Source organism: Castor canadensis, chromosome 12 (assembly GCF_047511655.1).
Source record: "Castor canadensis chromosome 12, mCasCan1.hap1v2, whole genome shotgun sequence".
Lineage (NCBI taxonomy): Eukaryota > Metazoa > Chordata > Mammalia > Rodentia > Castoridae > Castor > Castor canadensis.
This window is the reverse complement of record NC_133397.1, coordinates 96,695,100-96,715,632: the sequence shown is the minus strand read 5'-3', so window position 1 is coordinate 96,715,632 and position 20,533 is coordinate 96,695,100. Positions and strand designations below refer to the sequence as shown.

At 45.5% G+C, this 20,533-nt stretch overlaps 1 protein-coding gene across 3 annotated transcripts in view; it reads left to right on the top strand.

The window, feature by feature from the left end:
- The window catches only part of Edar (ectodysplasin A receptor), a 77,586-nt gene extending 57,486 nt beyond the window's left edge, over positions 1-20,100 (top strand). For 2 of the 3 annotated variants that reach the window (XM_074050555.1, XM_074050558.1), the window contains 7 exons: positions 5,522-5,608; positions 6,881-7,009; positions 7,099-7,173; positions 7,445-7,517; positions 10,392-10,551; positions 12,157-12,217; positions 16,465-20,100. In XM_074050555.1, the coding sequence (XP_073906656.1) occupies positions 5,522-5,608; positions 6,881-7,009; positions 7,099-7,173; positions 7,445-7,517; positions 10,392-10,551; positions 12,157-12,217; positions 16,465-16,787 (908 nt within the window). In that variant the 3' untranslated portion in view covers positions 16,788-20,100. The remainder of the gene's footprint in view (positions 1-5,521; positions 5,609-6,880; positions 7,010-7,098; positions 7,174-7,444; positions 7,518-10,391; positions 10,552-12,156; positions 12,218-16,464) is intronic. The other variant, XM_074050557.1, reaches the window with a different exon arrangement.
- The last annotated feature ends 433 nt before the right edge of the window (positions 20,101-20,533 follow it).

Here is a 20,533-nt window from a genome sequence, read left to right as displayed (position 1 = left end):
CCAGCTTTATGCTAATTAATTCACAAATTAGAAGAGGCCCAGGGGCTCTGCAGGCTGCCAGCCTGACCTGTGAGGAAGTCAGCTGCTCTTGCTAATGTGTCTGTCAGTGAAACTAAACCAATTTAATGCCAGATAATTCTGGAATGAGGCCCTCACCTGGGAAGATGTCAGGAACATATCACCTTCTGGAAAAGGCTTTTTGCCTATGGAATCCGGGAGAAGAGCAACATTCCCCTAGGGCTCTCATACAAGCACCATGGCTTTTCCTACCTGGCTGCCAGAAGAGCCAAACATCAGGGCACAAGCACCTCTCTCCCTCCCACACTGGTACAACACATAAGGAAGGAAAGTATCTAGACTCGTGGAGATTATTTTAAACAAGTACACCCCCATCCCTACCTCCATTCTTTAATTGCTTAACTAACAACTAGCTCCCAGGAAGGCTTCCTGGTAGGCTCTTTGAGTGCAGCAAAAAAAAATCTCCAGTCTGGGCTGTGCTGCCAGTCAGCTTTCACTAGCCTCCTCAGGCCAGTCTCCAAGCCTGGTATGTAACAGACACTGTGAACAGAGCCTTGCCTGGGTCAGGGCCTTAAGGTGACCATGAAACAGTGACACTCTGTGCCACCAGGTCTGTACTTCTCTGCATTGGTGTCAGTCCAGAGACTGTATTACCCAGGACCCTTGCTCAGGGGGCCAGCAGAGGTGCTGGGGCTGGAAAGTCTGCATGTGACCACCACTGGCCCATGAAGTCAATAGAATCAAACTCACAGGATGCCATCCATCACCCTCCCCAGGAAAGCCAGGGACTCAGCCAAACCTCACTTTGTCAGGATCCCGAAGTCATTGCTGGCTACCCCCACAGGCACTGCCCACCCTGTGCCCACAATCAGTGATCAAGAGTACCTTTTCTTGTCTTTGACTTATCTGGGCCTCACTGGGTGAAGTTAGCATCCTTGGTGCTCCAAGTCACTGAACCACAACAGACTTTCCATGGGCCCCACGGCAGCAGAGCTGGAGCAGGCAGAGGGTGATGGGCCAGCCACAGGAAGACACTGTCCAGTAGTGAACCTGAGTCAGCACCCCAGCCTACTCAGCAGAGGAGATGGAGTCAGAGTGCCCACTGCTGTCCTCCTCACGGGATTGAGCCCTACGTTCACCTTCTCACTGCTCAGTGCAATTGCTTCTCTATTCTTAAAAGAAATGGTGGCTTCTCTGAGTGGCTCTGTGATGCAGGAACTTGATGAAGCAAGTCTGGGTGGGACAAAACGCTGCATTTCTAGCAAGTCCTAGTGAACACCACTTTGAGCAGCTGGTGAGATTCTGATGACTCGGCCCATTGTTCCAGAATCTGCCACCAGGGATTGCTCAGCCAGTGCCACAGCTGTGGGGCACCCTTCTTGACAGTTCTAAGAACCAATAAACAAATCAATCTCTTAAAAATTCAAACTGTTTACCCTCTGTAGAGAATCCCTGCCAGTCTCCAATACACACTGGCACATTTGTAAATTGTGTGGATTAACAAACCTGAAAGGCCCCATTGTGTCCTATCATCCTTTGAATAGAGACATAAACTCTATTAAGCCTGTGCTCACAGCTCCTAAGTGCCCTGAGGAAAGTGAGTGCAGCACCTGCAGCTCCCCCCAACAACTTCCCAAGTGAGCAACACACATCTGTCCCCACTGCTTTGCATTAGAAGAGACCCTGAGTGGAAATCTGTGTTTATTTTCTGGGACTACAGTTTTCACCAACTTTCATGAAACACCTTGGCCTCACTCATTCAAAGGTAGGGTCTACATGGAAATGAACATGGTTCTACAGTTGGCCACCCAACAAAACCTACATGAAGAAACATTTCCATTTAATGGCCTGTCCCAAAGAGGCAAAGAGACCTGAAAATACACACCTGGTTTTGGGACAGGGGGACCACCTAGACATCAGCTATTTTGATAGTGCTGAGTTAAACCTCATTAGACCAGAGTAGACACTCGAGCTGGAGAACATCCATCTCAGAGATTTGAGGCGCCCACATGCTGCTCTGGAGGACCTGTACCAGGCACCCACCCAGCCCCGCCAGCCCCTCTGAGACTGAACATTTGTCTGTTGACCTGCTGCTGGTGATAGGGGCACCAGGAAGAACAGGAATAGTCCAGGCCTCTCGCGCATTGCCACTCCGTTTTCATATACACACTTTACTCAGCGTGATACGGATGTGTTCATAAGATCAACATGCATCTTTTGTAATTCTGGGATGTTTTTTAAGGGTTTCAGGGGGTAATGAAGAGCAGATGTTTGTTTCGTCTGGGGATTTTTCCAACCGCTCATTACAGGGAACTGACTTGGCCTCCAGGTCCCATAGGTGACCTCTTGGCTGCCCTCAAACCACACTTGGTGCTGCTCTCAGGTGGTCCTTTAGGACCAGACCTGCCCAAACGTTCTCCCTGGAAGTAGGCTTATATGGGACAGACCTCATACCCACATGAGGGGGATGCATGGTAATGACAACAGTGTGGCTCCCTCCTCTGGTCTTCTCACATTCTCTCTAGTTTGGAGGGCAGAGGGCATTGAATTGGGGACAAAACAGACCAAATAAGCTGCAGGTTGTTTTATAGTATAGCTGTACCCAGGGCAGATCCTATTCTTTTGCCATTTTTTTTCCATAAGCACACTCCTTGCTCTGCCTGCAATGGAGCTGTCACTTCAGAACATTGTAGTGCACATGCGTTTATTTGTGTTGTGTCTTTTTGCCTCTCTACCTTCTCTGAAAGAGCAGCTCTGCTCCCTGTCTCACAGCTCTGAACCTGAGCTCCAGAGAGGCTCATTGTCAGGCAGTGGATTGCTGTCCTTAGGGGCCTGAGTGGCCTGTGGGAGTGGTTGAGATCTACATGTCCTGCAGTATAGGACTCAGAATCTGCTGCTGGATCCATAAGGGAAGTTTCCCTTCCTGCAGACTCTCCAGGGGTTCTAAGGGCTGCCACATGGAAAGGGAGGTGGGGGCTGTGGGGACCTGAAGGGCCTTGTGGGGTTTGACTGAGGGATGGATGCAAGCAGTCAGCTCCAGTCCTAGCATGGAGAGACTGAGCTCAGGAGAAAGAGTGGTGGTCTGCCTTCTGCCATGGCTCCTACCTCCCTCCTGGCTCAGATGTGCTCAGAGCAGAGCATCTCTCACTGGGGAGCTCCCAGCAGCACTTGAGGTCCATGCAGGCTGGATGCTGGGTTGATGCCAGCTGGACTTCAGTCTGGGGGAATGTCCAGTTCTCCAGGCTGAGGCACAGCTGGCCTAGGGCAGATGTCGCTAACAAGCAGCAGCCTGCACGATGTCGGGACGTTGGCGACATCGTTGTGTAATCAGCACTATCAGGTACAGAGGCATTTTGTAAGTATGAACTGGCTAGGCTGCTTTCATTGTCCTTGCTAGACCACAGGTCTGGGCATATTTGTGTCCCCGTCCCCAACTCTGTCACTGCCTCAGCCCACAAGCCTTGGCAAGAAGGGACAAGAAGAGACGATGACTGACATCCATAGACACAGCTATTTTTTCTCTGGCAACATATCCTAAGCTTGCTTGAGCCCCTATCCAAGCAGAGCAATGAGCTTCCCTTCAACATCCTATTTGCTTTTTAAAAAAGGAAATTTGGTTCTGCTTCTGCTTGAAGTGGGGCCACAACGCCCCCTTTCTCATTGACTGCTTCCCACTGTAATACAAACAGCCAGACCCTGAAACGGGACTTAGCTGGCTAGAAACATTACAGACATTCAAAGGCCTCAAGTGAGGTCTCTGAGCAGGGAAGGATGCAAATTGTGTTTCTGTAGTTGGATGGGCTCACATGGCTGCTTAGACAGGTACCTTCCAACCAGGGGTACCCCTTCCATCAGCTCTTCCCCTGGTAGGACACTGGTTCTGAAGCCGGGTATGAAGAAAATTTAAAAAGCAAAGCTTATCTTAAGTTTGAGGCCCAGAGGACAGAAAGAAAGAAAAAAAAAAAAAAAACTTCCTCTAGAAAGGCAAGGAAACATCTTACCTCAGTAGGTAGGTGAAATTTCTCCCAAGTTCAATTCCTCCAACCCTAAGCAACCTAAGCCTCTGAGCAGCCTGACATTTCACCGAAACCTGAACTGCATCTCCAGCCTGCTCTCAACTTGCTGGTTCCCTCCAAGCTTCCACCCTGTTTTATCCACCAGCTTCCTATTTGTCTTACAAGGCATAAGGACTGAAAAACACCCTCGCTGCTCTTCAGTTGGTGGCCACAGTGGATAATTTAGCAGTGCCATCTACAATTGGCTGGTGGTGGTCCCTGCTCCTGGGCTGTCCCAAGCCAGGTGATAGGTAGCCTTAGAAACACCATGAACACAGCAGGCATGTGTTTCTCCCAGAATCTAATTTTAGAGAAGGTGGCCCTGCTGAGGAAGCTTGTTTTCATGGAAGCCTGTGGTGGCATGGTCTCTAGGCCATTCCACTTGGAGGGACTGTATGGACAGAGAGGACATGAAGTATTGACTTAAGGGAGGCAGGTGGTTCTGTTTTGAACTCATGAGGTACAAACACTCTTCACGAACATCTCCAGAACTGGCAGAGATAAAAGAGAAAGAAATGAAAATCATTTGAAATATGATCCCTCCCCACTACTGGATATGAAACCCAGGGCCTCATACTGGGGAAGTGCTCTTCCATTGAGATACATCTTGAATCCTGATCATTTTTGTTAATTACAAAACTCAAGTCCAGCTGAAAGGAAGGCTGGCCATCAGAATGTCATCTTTTCTGTGACCAAATGTTTTCATTTGTTTGAGCCAAACAGTTGTGTCTTAATGGTTTGTGTGATAGCAAAATCAGCTTCCATTTTTTCCTGACTAAAGGACACATTTCTCTCTCTCTCTCTTTTTTAATAGAGAGGAGTTTTCATGAATCATAGCTTTAAGGGAAGGCAAAGCTCATCCCTATTCTTGACAGTTTTGGTTGCATCTATTTTTAAAATGTATTTATGCTGAGGGTTGTGGTTCACCTACCATGCTTAAGGCCCCCACACCATGAAAAAAAAAAACTTAGGAGGGAAATATATCAAAGTCAATGTTAGATAGTGAGGATCTTTCTTATGTTCTTATTTTTTCCAGATTTTTAATAATGAATATATATTACTTTTATGGCTAGAAAAGGTATTAAGAACACTGCTCTTTGTAATTGAAAAAATTAATCAAATACTATTTCCCCTTTATAATACCTTCCCAGACACCCTTTCTCCTTCTCCTGATAGATTGCAGGAAATCCAAGTGGGTGAGCTTGCAAAACCCCAGTGTATACTGTGTCTGTCTTCATATTTAGAGAACAAGAACCCCATAGATCAGAATCCTCTTTAGGATCATTAAACATACTAAGAAATAAAAATACTTCCTCCCTACTCCCACTGCCTCAACCCATCATGGTCTAGAATTCCAGACCCATTCACTCCATTGCCTTGTCTGATTTTCCCATCTTTGAAGATGTCACCTCCCCAGATCACTTGAGGTAACTGTGTTTTCCTTGCAGGTGTGGGAGTCACTTCGGGGCTCTCTGCCAACTCCCCCAGCACTTCTGGTAGCAGCACCCTGTCACCTTTCCAGCATGCCCATAAAGGTAAGGAGGGTGCCCAGGTGTGTCTCTTCTGGAGTTTAGGGACTCAGCAAAAGTTGAGAGGGAAAGGGAAATCCTTGTTAGTAATGACTGCAGCTCTTTCCCACCTGCAGTCACTTCCCTACTAATGTGATTGAATCACAGTTGGAGCCCAATTGCTGGAAGCCAGTAATTATCTCTGCAAGGAGTGGAACTGATACCCTATGGTGTCCTGGACCTGTTGGGAAAGCACTGGAAGTAACATTTGGCAGGGCGGAGGTAGGGAGCGCAGACAACCAGAAGCAGGACAAGGAAAGACATTGCCTGTGCTTCAGCCGGAAGTCAACAGCAATTCTATTGCTAGTTTTCATATAAGCTCGCTGACCTCCACGCTTTAATACTTATTTTCAAAGACTGTATTTCATTCTTCCTAACTCCTAAGTGAGGGAAATTGAGCCCTCCGTCCCACTCGTCTCTCAGAGCAGGCCCTCAAGCTGGCATATGGCTTTCCCTTTCTGTGGTTCTAGGGCCACCTGTTGTTTAAGCATGTTGAGGGCTGGAGCCAACTTTTCCGCTCTGGCACCTCCCTCAGATGACAGGGAGCTTCGGATTCATGTCACCTGTCTGAGTGGTGAGTCACCTGGATCCTGCTTCATGAAAAACAGGGCCATGTTTGGTTATTTTAGAGAATTAGAGCAAGAGTCAGGGCATTCCACACACCCAAGGATGCATTAATCATGGAAATGAGCAAACTGCTCAGAGATGAGGAAGGGGCAGCCATGTGGGATGGCAGCGCAGGAGTAGGTGAGTCATTCCTGTGCCCTGGGACTCTTATTATCACAATGAGGTTGAAGTTTCATGGGGTACAAGATAGAGCCAAAGCAGAAATTCAGTGTCTGGCCCGATGAGTGGACTTTTGTGCCCTGATCTTTGCTTAGAAATGCCCACCCTTGCACTGTGCTATCTCAGTACACTCTTGTTCACCTCAGTACTCTCTTCCTCACCCTACCTTGTTCTTGGGTTTCCAGAGTAAAGAACCAAGAGCAAGTGCTTGGGAATAGTCAGGCCAAGCTGCACCCTGGCACTCTCAGACCAGTGTGGATGAGCCTGGTTGAGAGCAGCGAGGGGAGCTGACAGGCAGTCCTGACCTGGTGGCCAAAGCACACTCTAAGGGCTGCACTCCTGGGCCAAACAAGGTCCCCTGGAATTGTCCCCATGGTGAGGCCATTCTAACAGGGGCCAGGGACCTTGAGAAGGTATCTGCAGGGACATTTATGCTTTCTCCCCTGGTTCCAGCAGAGCTCTCTGGCCAAGGACACCTGGCCACCGCCCTGATCATTGCCATGTCCACTATCTTCATCATGGCCATTGCCATCGTCCTCATCATTATGTTCTACATCATGAAGACGAAGCCTTCTGCCCCAGGTGACAGCCTGTGCCCCACCCTCCCTCTCTCACTCCTTACCAGTCGGAGAGCTTAGCTACTCACTTCTCTCTCCTTTCTCTCTAACCAGCCTGCTGCACTAGCCCCCCTGGAAAGAGTGTGGAAGCACCTGTGAGCAAGGACGAGGAGAAGAAGGAGGCCCCAGGTCTGCATACCCAGCCCATGCACCACCCATACACCATGTCTACTGCCATGGTAGAGAGCACCCACCCCTTTCCCTACTGCCTGCCCACCTGGCCTCCTGACCCCCTCTGCTCTCACACCACTTATGAAGGGCAGGCAATGCACCCACATGTACCATCCTTGGGCCCCTGGTCATCAGGCAGTTCTACAAGAGGAAGCAAGCAGGGGAAGCCAAGCTCAAAGCCACCAACTAATGCTAACTCCTCCCTCCCCCATCTTCCATTTCCCTACAGACAGTGTGGTGATTTTCTCTGAGAAGGATGAATTTGAGAAGCTGACAGCAACACCAGCAAAGACTACCAAGAGGTATGCAGAGCCCACATTCCTTGGTGGTGTGGACTGTACCACCAAGTGGAGCAGCCTCAGCCCCAAGGACTTAACTTCAAGCTGGATTCTTGTGAAGTTCTGAGCAGGGACATGCCAATAAGTGCACTGGGCAGCTAGACCAGGCCAGGGACTGTGTTGTCGAGGTACCTGGGATGCTGGAGGCAACTCCCCAACAGAGGGAGGCAATCCAGTTAGCATGGGGTTTCTGCTTTCTCCTTGACCAGCAGGGATTGATATATGTGTGTCAGGTGTGTGCCTGCTGCTGCCCGGTCAGACCCTTCCCTCATAACCCCACCCAGGTGCCCCGGGCCTTCAGTCCCCTTCTCCAGACTGTGGGAGAAGAACATGGGACTCATGCACTCTGGTTTAGGTCCCTACAGTGGCCAGTAATGCTAAAGCTACCAGCACCAGCTCCAGGGCCCGGAATGGCATTGCCCTGGGGCTGGTGATGATGGTGGTGACAATAGCTAACAAATACTTGGAGCTCATTGCCTACCAAGTCCTGTTCTTAGTCTGTAAATGCATCACCTGGCCACAGTCCTCAGAACAAAGCAGGCTGATACCATCCTCACTTCCAAAGTTTTGAAGTTGTCCAGGGTCACACATTGTGAGCAGCAAGACTGGGGTGCAAGTCCAGGCTCCCAACCATCCTCTAAATCTCTGGAGGAAGAGATTTGACCTATGAGATTTTACCACATTTTTAGCCCCTGCCTAAAATTTAGTGAGGAGAGAAGTAAATTTCTCCTTCGCCCCATTGGATGGTCGTTTGGACTCTGTCCTGCTTAAGTTCCAAAAATCAGCTCCGTAGCATCAATCCCCAGTCAGGTAGTTTGTGAGCCTTCCCTGCCAGGCCCTGCCCCATGGCCTTGCAGTCTAGCATGGGGAGGACCCCATCTACCCAATGCCTCCCTTTGCAGATGGTGTGCAGAGGCTCCACGTGCATCACCAAATCGAGTGCGGAAGAGCAGAGCATTAAGTCTCCTCTTCTGATTCCCACCTGGAATCCTGTCACAATGGCACAAGGTCTCTTTGCAAATATGTCCTACTTAGGAATATTAATGAATCTGAATGTCTCTGCAGAGCTTTGGCACTGACAAAGCACAGCCCAATGCCTTACCTCTTTGGAAAACTCCAGCATTTTTCAACACTCTTCAAACCAGGGCAGGAGTCGAACTGAAATCATGACATCTTTGCACACTAGGAAGGAGAAACAGAGAGCGTGTGTTACAATAGTCAGGCCCTTGGAAAGGGGTTAGTTCCTGTAAGTGCCGCAGTTGGTCATTTTTCACCCCGGGGAACTTACGGTCTGAGCCCTGCACACAGATCACGTGTTACCAGGGCTAGGCTCTGGCTGTGCTGTGTGAATCTGATTCCCAAATACGAACTTGCTGGAGAGGGAGACGGAGCTTCCCCTCAGCTTTCAGTCAGCACAATTCCATTTTGTCTCAGGTCTCTCCTTTGGTTCTTCCAGGGTTTCTTTTTTCTCTCTCTCTCTTTTTCTTTCTTTTTTTTTTGTGGGGGGGAGGGGAAACTGGAGTTTGAACTCAGGGCTTTGTGTTTGCAAAGCGGGTGCTCTACTGCTTGAGCCACACCTCCAGTACATTTTGTTCTCTTCCAGGATGCCTTATTCCCTAAGTAAAGAAAAAGAAAAAGGCAGGAATGTGCCGCATGGCTTGAAATACCTCTAAAGATAGAGAAAATTGCAGGACTGTACTTGGGGAAAATAGACACTTATTTCACACATAATTATTAAATAAAAATTAAAATCTAATATTTGGGCTTTCAAGATAACAAGACCCTGAGCTTTTCTCCCGCACAATGGCTCCTCGGTCTTGGATACAAGTCATGTGGAGCCACTTTGGTGGTCGGTGGGGACAGCATGTTTCCTACTGGCCTCCCGCAGGTGGGAACAGAGATGGGCCAGCAGATTCCCTGTGAGGCCCTGGAGCCTAGGGAAGAAGCAGTCCCGCTGGGGGCTTCATAGTTGCTTTGATTTTCTTCGTATTATCCTGGCTGGAGGGCCAAGTTTGCATATGGCCTTCATTGCTATAACTTGGTTATTAAGCAAATATAATTCTTTTTCTTTTAAGGTCTTTAGCCAAACCACAGGAAGTAAGCAGGATGCTTACCACAAAGAATGTTGTTTTTCATATATTTGGAATTGTTTGAGAGTTTAAGCTCCAATCTACTGGTGCCTGGGCCAGCACTGGGTTCTGAGCAGTGAGCAGTGGTGTAGCATGAGCCCAGGCTCATTGCAGGTGGCCACCCATCTTGCCCACCCTCCGAGGCTTGTGTTGCCTGCCGCAAGGCACATATCCAGCCTGGCCACCCCACTAGTCACAAGGGGGCTTCCCAGGCACAAAGTTCTGCTTGCTTCATTTGCCCCCACATGGTTCCAGTGCTAGCTGGTCACATAACCTAGATGGCTTCACATGAAGACACAAGATTGAACCTGTCTTACTTACTAGGATTAAATACAGGAATCTAGAACATTCTGTGACCCTTTACTGAGCATCCACCATGTGTCAGATGGGATGAAGAAATGGATAGGTGATACCCTCAATGACAGCCTCAGCCCCTCAGAGCTCCCACTGCACCTTGTGAGCCCCACACAGACCAGACACCTGCAATTGCCCGGTACTGAGTTGCTTGTTTGGAAAGGAGCAGGGAGCAGGATATGTCTTTTTCTTCTCTCATCCTCTCACCTGAAGGCTGCAAGGAGCACAGGAAATGCTTGAGAAACAAGTCACTGCACCCCACTGCGCACACCTGGGTGGCAAGGTCACCACGGGTAGAGACTGTCAAGGCTGCAGCTTCCCAGTCACCACTAACAAGTGTCTCTTGTTTCTGCAGTGAGAATGATGCTTCCTCAGAGAACGAGCAGCTGCTGAGTCGCAGTGTGGACAGTGACGAGGAGCCAGCCCCCGACAAGCAGGGATCCCCAGAGCTGTGCCTGCTGTCACTGGTTCACCTGGCCAGGGAGAAGTCTGCCACCAGCAACAAGTCAGCTGGGGTGAGACTCCGGAGCACATGCCAATGTGCCAAGGCCCACAGTGTATCAGTATAGTGACTTAGAGCCACCAGACAAGATGTCTTGTGTTGAATAAACAGGAGAGCATTTCTCCCATCGGTTCCAGCTAGGACACTAGGCAGTGTCAGGTCAACATAACAGCAAAAAACGGAAAACTCTTTATTATATTGCTTTTTAAACAAAAAATAAAAAATAATAAGAGAAAAAAGTTAAAATCAGTTGGAATGAAGAGAACAGAAAAACCTTTGAAAACATTCTGGTGTATAACCAACACAGATATTTTTCCACCTATACACATTTATGTGTGAGGCTGAGGTGTGGTTCAGTTAGTTAAGTGCCTGCCTCACAAAGGTGAAGCCTTGAGTTCAAACCCCAGTAGTGCCAAAATGAAAAAAAACCAAAACCACAAAACACATAGATGTGTGAATCCTTGGATTCAACCAAAAAGGAAAATAGTGAAAAGAAAATGTACTCAATATATACATACTTTTTTCTCATTATTATTCTATAAACAATAACTATTTGCACAGCACTTACATTGTATCAGTTATTGGTTGTAATCTAGATATGATTTAAACTGTACAGGAGGATGTACAGTTTCTATGCAAATATTATGGCATTTTACATAAGGGACTTGAGCATCTGCAACTTCCATATGCTCAGGGGTCCTAGAACCAGTTCTAGGAAACCAGGAATGATTTTATGTATGTACAAATGGGTTTTATATATGTACACACACAAACATTTTCATTTATTTCTTTTTTTTTCCTGAGACAGAGTCTCACTCACTATGTTGCCCAGGCTGGTAGTCCTCCCACCTCAACCTCCCAAGTGTTGGGACTATAGGCATGAGCCACCACACTCAGCTATTTATATTTACTTCTTGTATGCGTTTCTTTCATATAGAAATAGGCTCACATGCACAAATTGTCCATGAGGGTTTTTTTCACTAAAGTAGGCCACCCTGGTCCGGGCATGGCTGCCTAAGGCCCTGGCGTGTGTTTGCTCTCTGGTCTGTGCCTCAGTCAGCCCAGCCAAACCCAGGGCAGCTGTGTGGCCAGGCAACATCACTGAGGGTGAAAATGCCCAGTTAGGATCTTGGGCCTGACCTGATCCTGCCAGGACACTACATTCTGGGATGCTGTAAGTTCAGTGGCTTCTCTAAAAGAGCCACTGCTTGCAGGGACTCTATGGGACTGTTACAAGAGCTGTGAGTGGCCGTGGACCTGAGACTTATCAGCCGAGGCCACTTAGCACCTGTCCTTGCAACAGGCTGTCTGCCAGCTCTGCTGGCTGTTGAATGCACTGCTGTCACTCTGGCCAGCAGGGGACCCCACCACCATCCTTCCAAACACAGTAATGCCAACTACAGCCTTGGCACATGAGCCTAAGAAACACCCCAAAGCACAGCCGTGTTTGCTTGGGAGGCCCTTTCTTCCTCCTGGTGCGCGTGGGCTGCACGCAGGCTGTTTCCCTGTTGGACCTTGGTGCAGTACCCCGGCTATCGGGATAAAGCGCTAGCTGCCAGGACATTGCTACCATGCTCCCCACCTCGGTGATTAGCACTCTCTTAACATTCTTTCACAGATCCAGAGCCGAAGGAAAAAGATATTGGATGTTTATGCCAACGTGTGTGGTGTTGTCGAAGGTAAGCACAAAAGAGTCTCCCGGGGGACAATTTCCTGAGGCAATGCCAGAGTGAGACAAGGCTCCCAGCTAGAATGAGGCATCTTGGCCGTATGTCCTATGGCCCTTCTCCCATAAGACAGGAGATGGCTAGGGTGCAGGGCCAAGTCGGGCTGGAAACAGAGTGATGAGACTACGTAGCTTCAATGCCATGTCTGCATCGGCATCACCGTCAGGGAAATATCAGTGACAAATTCCTGACATTTATCCAGTACAGTCAGTGCTGACTAACAGAAACACACTCTGAGAAGCATGCAGTTAGGTGATTTTGTCCTTGTGTGAACATCAGAGCATATTCATAAACGAGGATGGTTACACGTAGGTAGGCAATATAATCTTATGGGACCACTGCTGCATTCGTAGTGACAGCACGTCACTAGTGACATGGCTATACTACCTAGTAGTCCCTCTTTTCCCTCCTGAGGCCTTGAAGGCTTCCCCCCTCTTTCCAAAGCTGCCACCTGAGCAGCAAATCAGACTGCCTCACAGTAACCCAAGATATACCTGGTACAGGCAGGTGAGATGCAAGAGGTCTAGGAACATAAACATCACAATCTTGGCTGGGGGCATGGCCCAAGTGGTAGAGCACTTGCCTAACAAGCCTGATACCCTGAGTTCAAACTCCAGTTCTACCAAAAAAAATTAAAATTACCAACATTTCAGTCTGACATCCTAATCCACAGATACTAATTGCTGCAAAATCCAGTTTCTAAGTTACCTGAAGATGAACCCCTCATTGCTGAAGGCAAGGGATTTTCCTGCTTCCTTCTTCCTACTTCTCTGGCAATCCCTCCACACACACCCCAGCCTGGCCGAGCAGCCTGACTGAGCTGGGTGCACATTCTGTCACTTTTGCCCCACATGGGCTAGCTACAGCCCACTGAGTCTGGACAGGGTAGTTGTATGCTCTGTTGGCCAGAAATAACTGCTGAGCATGTGTTCCAGGGCCAAAAATTCTTCTTGGCTGTCTGTTGAAATCTGGCATCTCTCTATAAATACCTGCCCAGTCAGCCTGCCTAATCAAGCCTGGCATAGTGAGGACTGTTGGCTGCCCAGTGGCGGATGGTTTGGGACTTGCATTCCAGCACTCCAAAAGCTCTTCTCTGTTCCAAAGAATGCCTTGACTTAAAGAGCTCATACCTCTGGGACCACTGAATTAATATTCAAATTAATTTTTGGAACACTTAACACAAGAACTCTTCCAGTGAGCCTGAGAAGGTGAAAGCTTAAAGCTCTTTGCCTTTGGGCAGCCCTGGCACATGTGCCTCATAATCCCACAGTGATGCCAACACACAATCTTGGCCTAGAGCCTCAGAACAGCAGGCCACAACCACAAGAAATGTTAGAACCCCTGGAGAGCCTAACACTATCTCTGCCTGTCTTCTGCTCAGCCCATTCCACTTTCCCTACTGTCCTGATGTAATTAGTCTGAGTCGAGACCAAGGCATCAAAGCCTTTTGAGTCTGGTTTTTTTTTTTCATTAAATTTTTTATTGTGAGATAATTCCTACCACATGGTAGCAAGAGATAATGTAGTGAGAACCTGGGTTTCTTTACCAGGTTCTCCTAATAAAGTCTTGCAAAACTGTACGTAAAAATCACAAGCAGGACATTGACATCAATACAATGAAGACAGAGACCCTTTCCATCCCCCCCTATAATCCCCCTTCCCCTTTGACAACCACAAATCTGTTCTCCATTTCCGTAATTTTGTCATTTCAAGAATGTTATAGAAGTGTCATCATGCAGTTTGTAACCTCCTGTGATCAGCTATTCTAATGCATTGTCATTCACTAAAGGTTCATCTGGGTTGTTTCATGTGTCAATAGTTCTTTCCTTTCTATTTCTGAGCAGTGTTTCACGGTAGCGAAAGCCCACAGTTGGTTTAACCTTTTCTTTGTTGAAGGATGTCTCAATTGTTTCCAGATAGGGGCTAATATAAATAAAGGTGCTATAAGCACTTCAGTGCATATTTTTGTGTGGACATAAGTCATCATTTCTCTGGGATAAATGCTCAGGAGTGCTGTGTGTTACTTGTGTGTTTAGTGTTTTAAAAATGGTCAAACTATTCCAAAGTAGCTATACCGTTTTATATTTCTACTATCAACATATGATGAAAGCCTCACCAGCACTTGGTGTGGCTACTATTTCTAATCATTCTGATACATATGTTGTGATATCTCATATTATGATTTTAATTTGCATTTCTGTATTGATTGAACATCTTCTCTTGTGTTTATTTATCACCTGTATGTCCTTTCAGCAGGATGTTTCTGCATTGATTTTGTCCAATTGTGTAATTTTTTTTAGCTGTCAGGTTTTGAGAGGGCTTAATTTGTTCTAGTCCTTTAATAGATGTGTAGTTTACAACTATCTTCTCCAAAGTATAGCTATAGCTACCTTAACTTGATAGCTATAAGGTAGCTATAGCTACCTTAACAGAGTCTTTTGCAGAGCACAGTTATAAAACTAAATCTGACTAGGAGTCAGATTTATCATATGGATTGTGCTTTTACTATCAAGTGTAAGATCTGTTTTGCCTAGCTTTAGATTCCAAAGATTTTCCTCCAAAAGTTTTTCTAAAACCTTTACAGGTTTTTGTTTGTTTTTTGTTTTTTTTGTTTGTTTGTTTTTGGAGTACCAGGGTTTGAACTCAGGGCCTACACTTTGAGCCACTCCACCTGCCCTTTTGGTGTTAGGTATTTTCAAGATAGGTCTCACAAACTATTTGCCCAGGATGGCTTCAAACCATGATCCCCTGATTTCTGCCTCCTGAGTTGCTAGGATTATAGGCGTGAGCCACCAGCGTGCCTTATGTTCACATTTAACTCCATGATCAGTCTAATTTTTATGAGAAATGAGATGTGTATGGAGGTCTTTTTTTTTCTTGCTTTCTATTGATGTTCTAATTTCTATTGATTTCCAATTTTTGCCTTAATTGGTGTCTATTTGTTGAAAAGACTACCTTTTCTGTATTGAATTGCTCTTGTATCTTTGTCAAAACTCAGTTTGACATATTTCTGAAGGTCTATTTTCTGGATTCTCTCCTATTATATTGCTCTGTGAATCTGTCCCTCTGACAATATTTAATAGTCTTGATTCCTATATAAGTTATGTAATAACATGCAAGTCTTGAAATCAGATAGCTGACTGCCATTTTATTCTTTTTTCACAAAATTATTTTAGTCTAGTCCTTTGCCTTTTCAAATAAGTTTTAGAATAATTTTCCCTATATGTACAAAATATCTAGCTGAGAATTTGATAGAAATTGCATCAAACCAGCATATCAGTTCAGAGACTCAACATCTTTATTATCTTCTCTTATAATCCACGAACACGGACGGTGTGACTCTTCATTCACTTAGATGGTCTTTGATTTCTCTCATCAACATTGTGTAGTTTTCAGAATGTAAATTCTATACATGTTTTGCTAGATTTATACTTTAAGTATTTCATTTATTTTTGAGCATTATATATGATATTTTAATTTCAGTACACAGGTATTCATTATTAGTATATAAAAATACACTTTATTTTTGTGTATTTACCTTATACCCTGTGACCTGCTAAATTCACTTTTAAGTGGGAATTTTCTTATAGATTTCTTGGGAATGTCTGCACATGTAGGCAGTTTATTTCTTCCTTTCCAAACTGTATATGCCTTTTTCTTTCCTTTTCCCATCTTACTGCTTTGGTTATCAATTCCATGTCAAATAAGAGTGGTGAGATGAATAAATAAAGAAAAAAAAAGAGAGTGGTGAGAGCAGAAATCCTTGCCTTGCTCCTGATCTTAAAGGAAAACATTCAACTCTTTACCATTAAATATAATATTAGCACTAGACTTTTTAATAAATGGTTCAAGTTAATTTTGTAAATGGACTACATTAATTTTTGAATATTGAACTAGCCTTACATCCTAGAATAAATGCCACTTATCATGGCATATAATTCTACATTGTTGAATTCTATTTGCTTATATTTTATTAAGGATTTTGCATCATATTCATGGAGAATATTGCTTTGTGGTTTTGTATTTTCTTGGTCTAGTTTTGGTATCAAGTTGGGAAATATTTCCTTCTTTTTTGTTTTTTGGAACAGATGTATAGAATTGGTATTATTATTTGGTAGAATCTTAGAATAGTTTTAAGTGGTATTGAACTCCTTTTGACTGCTGTTTGTGACATCTGACTGAATGTTGTTGCTGTTCTAGGACTCAGTCCCACAGAGCTACCATTTGATTGCCTGGAGAAAACAAGCCGAATGCTCAGTTCCACATACAACTCTGAGAAGGCTATTGTGAAAACATGGCGCCACCTTGCAGAGAGCTTTGGGCTGAAGAGGGATGAGATTGGGGGCATGACAGATGGCATGCAGCTGTTTGACCGCATCAGCACAGCAGGCTACAGCATTCCAGAGCTGCTCACAAAGCTGGTGCAGATCGAGCGGCTGGATGCTGTGGAGTCATTGTGTGCAGACATACTGGAGTGGGCAGGGGTTGTACCACCTGCCTCCCCAGCCCCTGCTGCATCCTGAGGAGTGTGCCTTGAACTGTCCTCCACGGAATGAGCTAGAGATCCAATGAGGCCTCTGTAGCTGTAAGTGGTGCCATCAGACTGCCAAAAATCAAGGCTTTTTCTGATGTGTCACCCTATGCCTTAGGCTGCTCCAAGGAGCAAGAGAAAAATGGAGACTGTCTTCCAATCTAACCAAAGACAAAGGATTAAAGCTGAGATGCTCCTAGCTCCTCACCTTTACCTCACCAGGCAGAGTGAATATTTATTCATTGATCTAGTCAGTCCGTCAGCCTGCTATAAATTCATTCAAGAGACATGGTTGGGTACTTAAATGAACCAAACCATATGAAGATGGCAGAGAAGAATCTGGTCCTGCCTTTAAGGAGCTTACCTTTGCTGGAAGACAGAAGACATGTTATAGATCACTTCACCAGAAGACATCAAAAAAGCTGAATGAGAGGATACTAAGAAAATGTAATAAAAGTTCTAAGAGATAGCTTCTTACGGCGATGATGAAGGAGGACATCCTTGTAAAGAAAGTAGCTCAAAAGTTTGGTAAAATGGTTGCAACTCCACACATTGTTTCAAGATCAGCACAGTCTATGGAAATCCTATGTGGTTTCGCTGAGATATCTTGACCTATCTTTGTGGTCATCTACATTCCTACAGGCCTTCCAGTCTATAATGGAAGCACTACCTCTGTGTCCTGCTCTGTGGTACTGACGTGCAAAGCATGTGTCTGTCCAAATGGGCAGGCATAAGCAGTGGCCAGTTTTATTGACTGCATGACTCTTAGGTCTAGAACCAGTGGTCTGGATTGCATGTGAATGGCCTCCCACTTTTGTCCTAGGCAGACCTTCAGAGGCAGCAGGACTCAAGGACACAGCAGGTTAAGTTATAATGTATCAAGCTGTGTTGCTTTGAACAGGTATGCATGGTCAGCTCGGCCTAGAGAAGGAAACAAAGACTTCCTAAAAGTTCAACCATGGTTAATTCTAGATTTTGAGAGTGGCCAAGATTTGTGTGTGAGGCTCAGCGGTTGAGACTCTCAGATGCAGCTTTTTGAGCCAATCAGATATGGTAGAGCCTGTGGTGCAATGCAGAGCCTGGCCTGGAATCCCCTGGGACCTGGTTGTGCCACCTTAGACCACTTTCTTCTCCACCCTTGGCCTGAGTTTTACTTTTGTAATGAGAGGTTTATCTGTGATACTGTAATCAGGAAAGCAAGGCTCAAGCCTTACTGAGCAAGACAAAAGTGGAGCCACAAGACAGGCTCGGCCTTAGAGGCCTCTATGGTGTGCATTGCAGGCCATCACACAAAAGAGAAGAAAAACTCACAATTGTCATTTTGTTCAATGTAACATTTATAAAGTTAATAAATTGGCATTGTTCTCAGCAGATTCTCTTATTACACCTGTGACTGCTGAGAGCTGGGGAGCCAGGGTATTGATTATTCCAGGGGTCAATGCCAAGCTGGCTGCTGTGCTACCTCCCAGTGGGTCTGACTGTGGTGAATGCTAAATTAAGAACAAAGCCTCTGACTTATAAAGCAATGTTTTTCAATTACAAGCCTCACAACAGAACAAAGGTTTGAGGGGAATCAGTTATATGTTTAAAGCCAACAAGCAATTTCCCACGGCTGAGTGTAGAACATACTGTGAGAGGACCGGAATTAAGGTCCTGAGTATTTGATATCATCATTTACTGTATCTGTTTGCTGCTGTTTTTTCCAAAATCTATTTGGTATATTCTGCAAGCTAAATATTCGGAGGCAAGGCTTAATTATCCTTTTAATTCCTCTTTGAAATCCCTCAGTGCCCTTTCCCCCTTTCTCCCCTTAATTAGACTGCAAATGTCACGTGGTGAATGAGAAGGTCCAGGAGAACAGCTTGTACCCTCCTTCCAATGATGTTTTCAGTAAGGAGGGGTGACTGTTCTCAGCCAGTGGGGAATTGGCCTCACTTTACCCTATTCAATTCTGGGGCCAGAGGGCAGCCAACATCAGCCTGCCATCCTTTGGGAGCTAGTCCTCATATAGCTACACCTTCCCTTGTCATTTACTTATTTGGAACAAATCCAAGAAAGGTTTACTCCAATGAGCTTTTGTCTACGTTATAGAATTCAAAATCATTGAAGCCATGATGACTTTTGCTGACCAAAACTGGGACTCCATGCTGACATTTTGTCTAGAGACAGTCATTATTTTACAATACCTAAAAAACCTTTAGTAAACACCCCAGGCAAGGTGTATGGCCCTTAGCCAGTGAAGTTTTAATTGTGAATATTTTTATCTAATTCTGTACATATAACTTATTATATTTTATAACCTCAACAAACATGCTAATAAAAATGAGAGCTATAAATGAATGCCATGTGAGCTCTTTGTGTGCATGGTGGTGGTGATGAGTGGAGAAGCTTCTGACTGCTATGTTCCTGTTACTATACTGTATAGGATGAGGCTGTAAGATTGCAGTCAGCTATAAATGAGGTGCCTGAAGTGTTGTGGCCTGGGCCACTAAATCAACAGAAGCATGTACAGTAGACCCTTGGTATTCATGGGTATCTTGTTCCAAGGAGACTACTATTAATGAAAAACTACATATACTCAGGATGAATAGAGTTTAGTACTGTACCTTGGGAACTTAATTCATTTTTCCTATCATACTACTCAGCTTCTGCTAATGACATGCCACCCTTCCACAAATCTAAAATTTTTATTTGATCACTTCTGCACATTCACTTTGACCTTGCTTTTGGAGCACCATTTGCTTTTCAAGAACCATATTTTCACAAAATTAAGACCAGGAAATAGCAGATCATACAAAGATTTAAATGATGACAATGTGGGATTGACTGAGAGCTCCTCCACATCCACTGAGCTGAGTACTACAGGCACTGTAATTTTAATTTTGAAATTTCTTTTGATTTTTAAAAACTTAGTATCTGTTGATCACACTTGGTCAAAAGTGCATGTAACAAATTCATAAATAAGTTGAGCTTACTGTATTACATTGAGATCACGTAAAAACAACCTGGAACACTGCTTCCCTAGTTGCTTCTGTTGTTCATAAAGCAATGTATCACACAGCTACTATTATTTTTAAAACTATCCCAAAATTTAGTTGCTTAAAGCACAGTCATTTCTCAGTATAACTCAGTGGCCAAAAGGGGCCAGTAAAGGCCCCTTTTTAAAACCTGGCTCAGCAGGGCCTCTGCCTGCTACGAAACTGGGGCGCTCTGCTCCATCATCCTTCATCCTCCACCTCAAACCAGTCAGCAAGCCCGAGGATGTTCTTACCATGGCAATGACAGACAGCCAAAGAGCAGAAACACAGGCAGTCTCTAAAGGCCTGGGCTCAGAACTGGCTCACTGTCACTTTGTCCTGTTGGCCAAAGCAACTCACATGGTCAAACCCAGCATCAAGGGTCAGGAAGGGGACTCCATTTGCCTGAGGAACCACACAAATACCAAACAGCATGGATATAAGAAAGTGTTAATCATCTTTCTGTCATAATAACAAATATCTGAGCATCAACTTCCAAAGGGAAAAGGGTTGTTTGGGCTCACAGTTTTTGGGGTTTCAGTTTATGGTCGGTTGGCCCCATTACTTTGGGCCTGTCTCACATCGTGTCAGAAGTACATGGAAAACTACTGGGAAGCAAAAGAAATGCAGAGGAAGAGCTGGGTCCCACTATCACCTTCAAGGGCATGTCCCCAATAATTTGGAAACCTCCACCTCGGCCCTATCTCCTAAAGGTTCCATC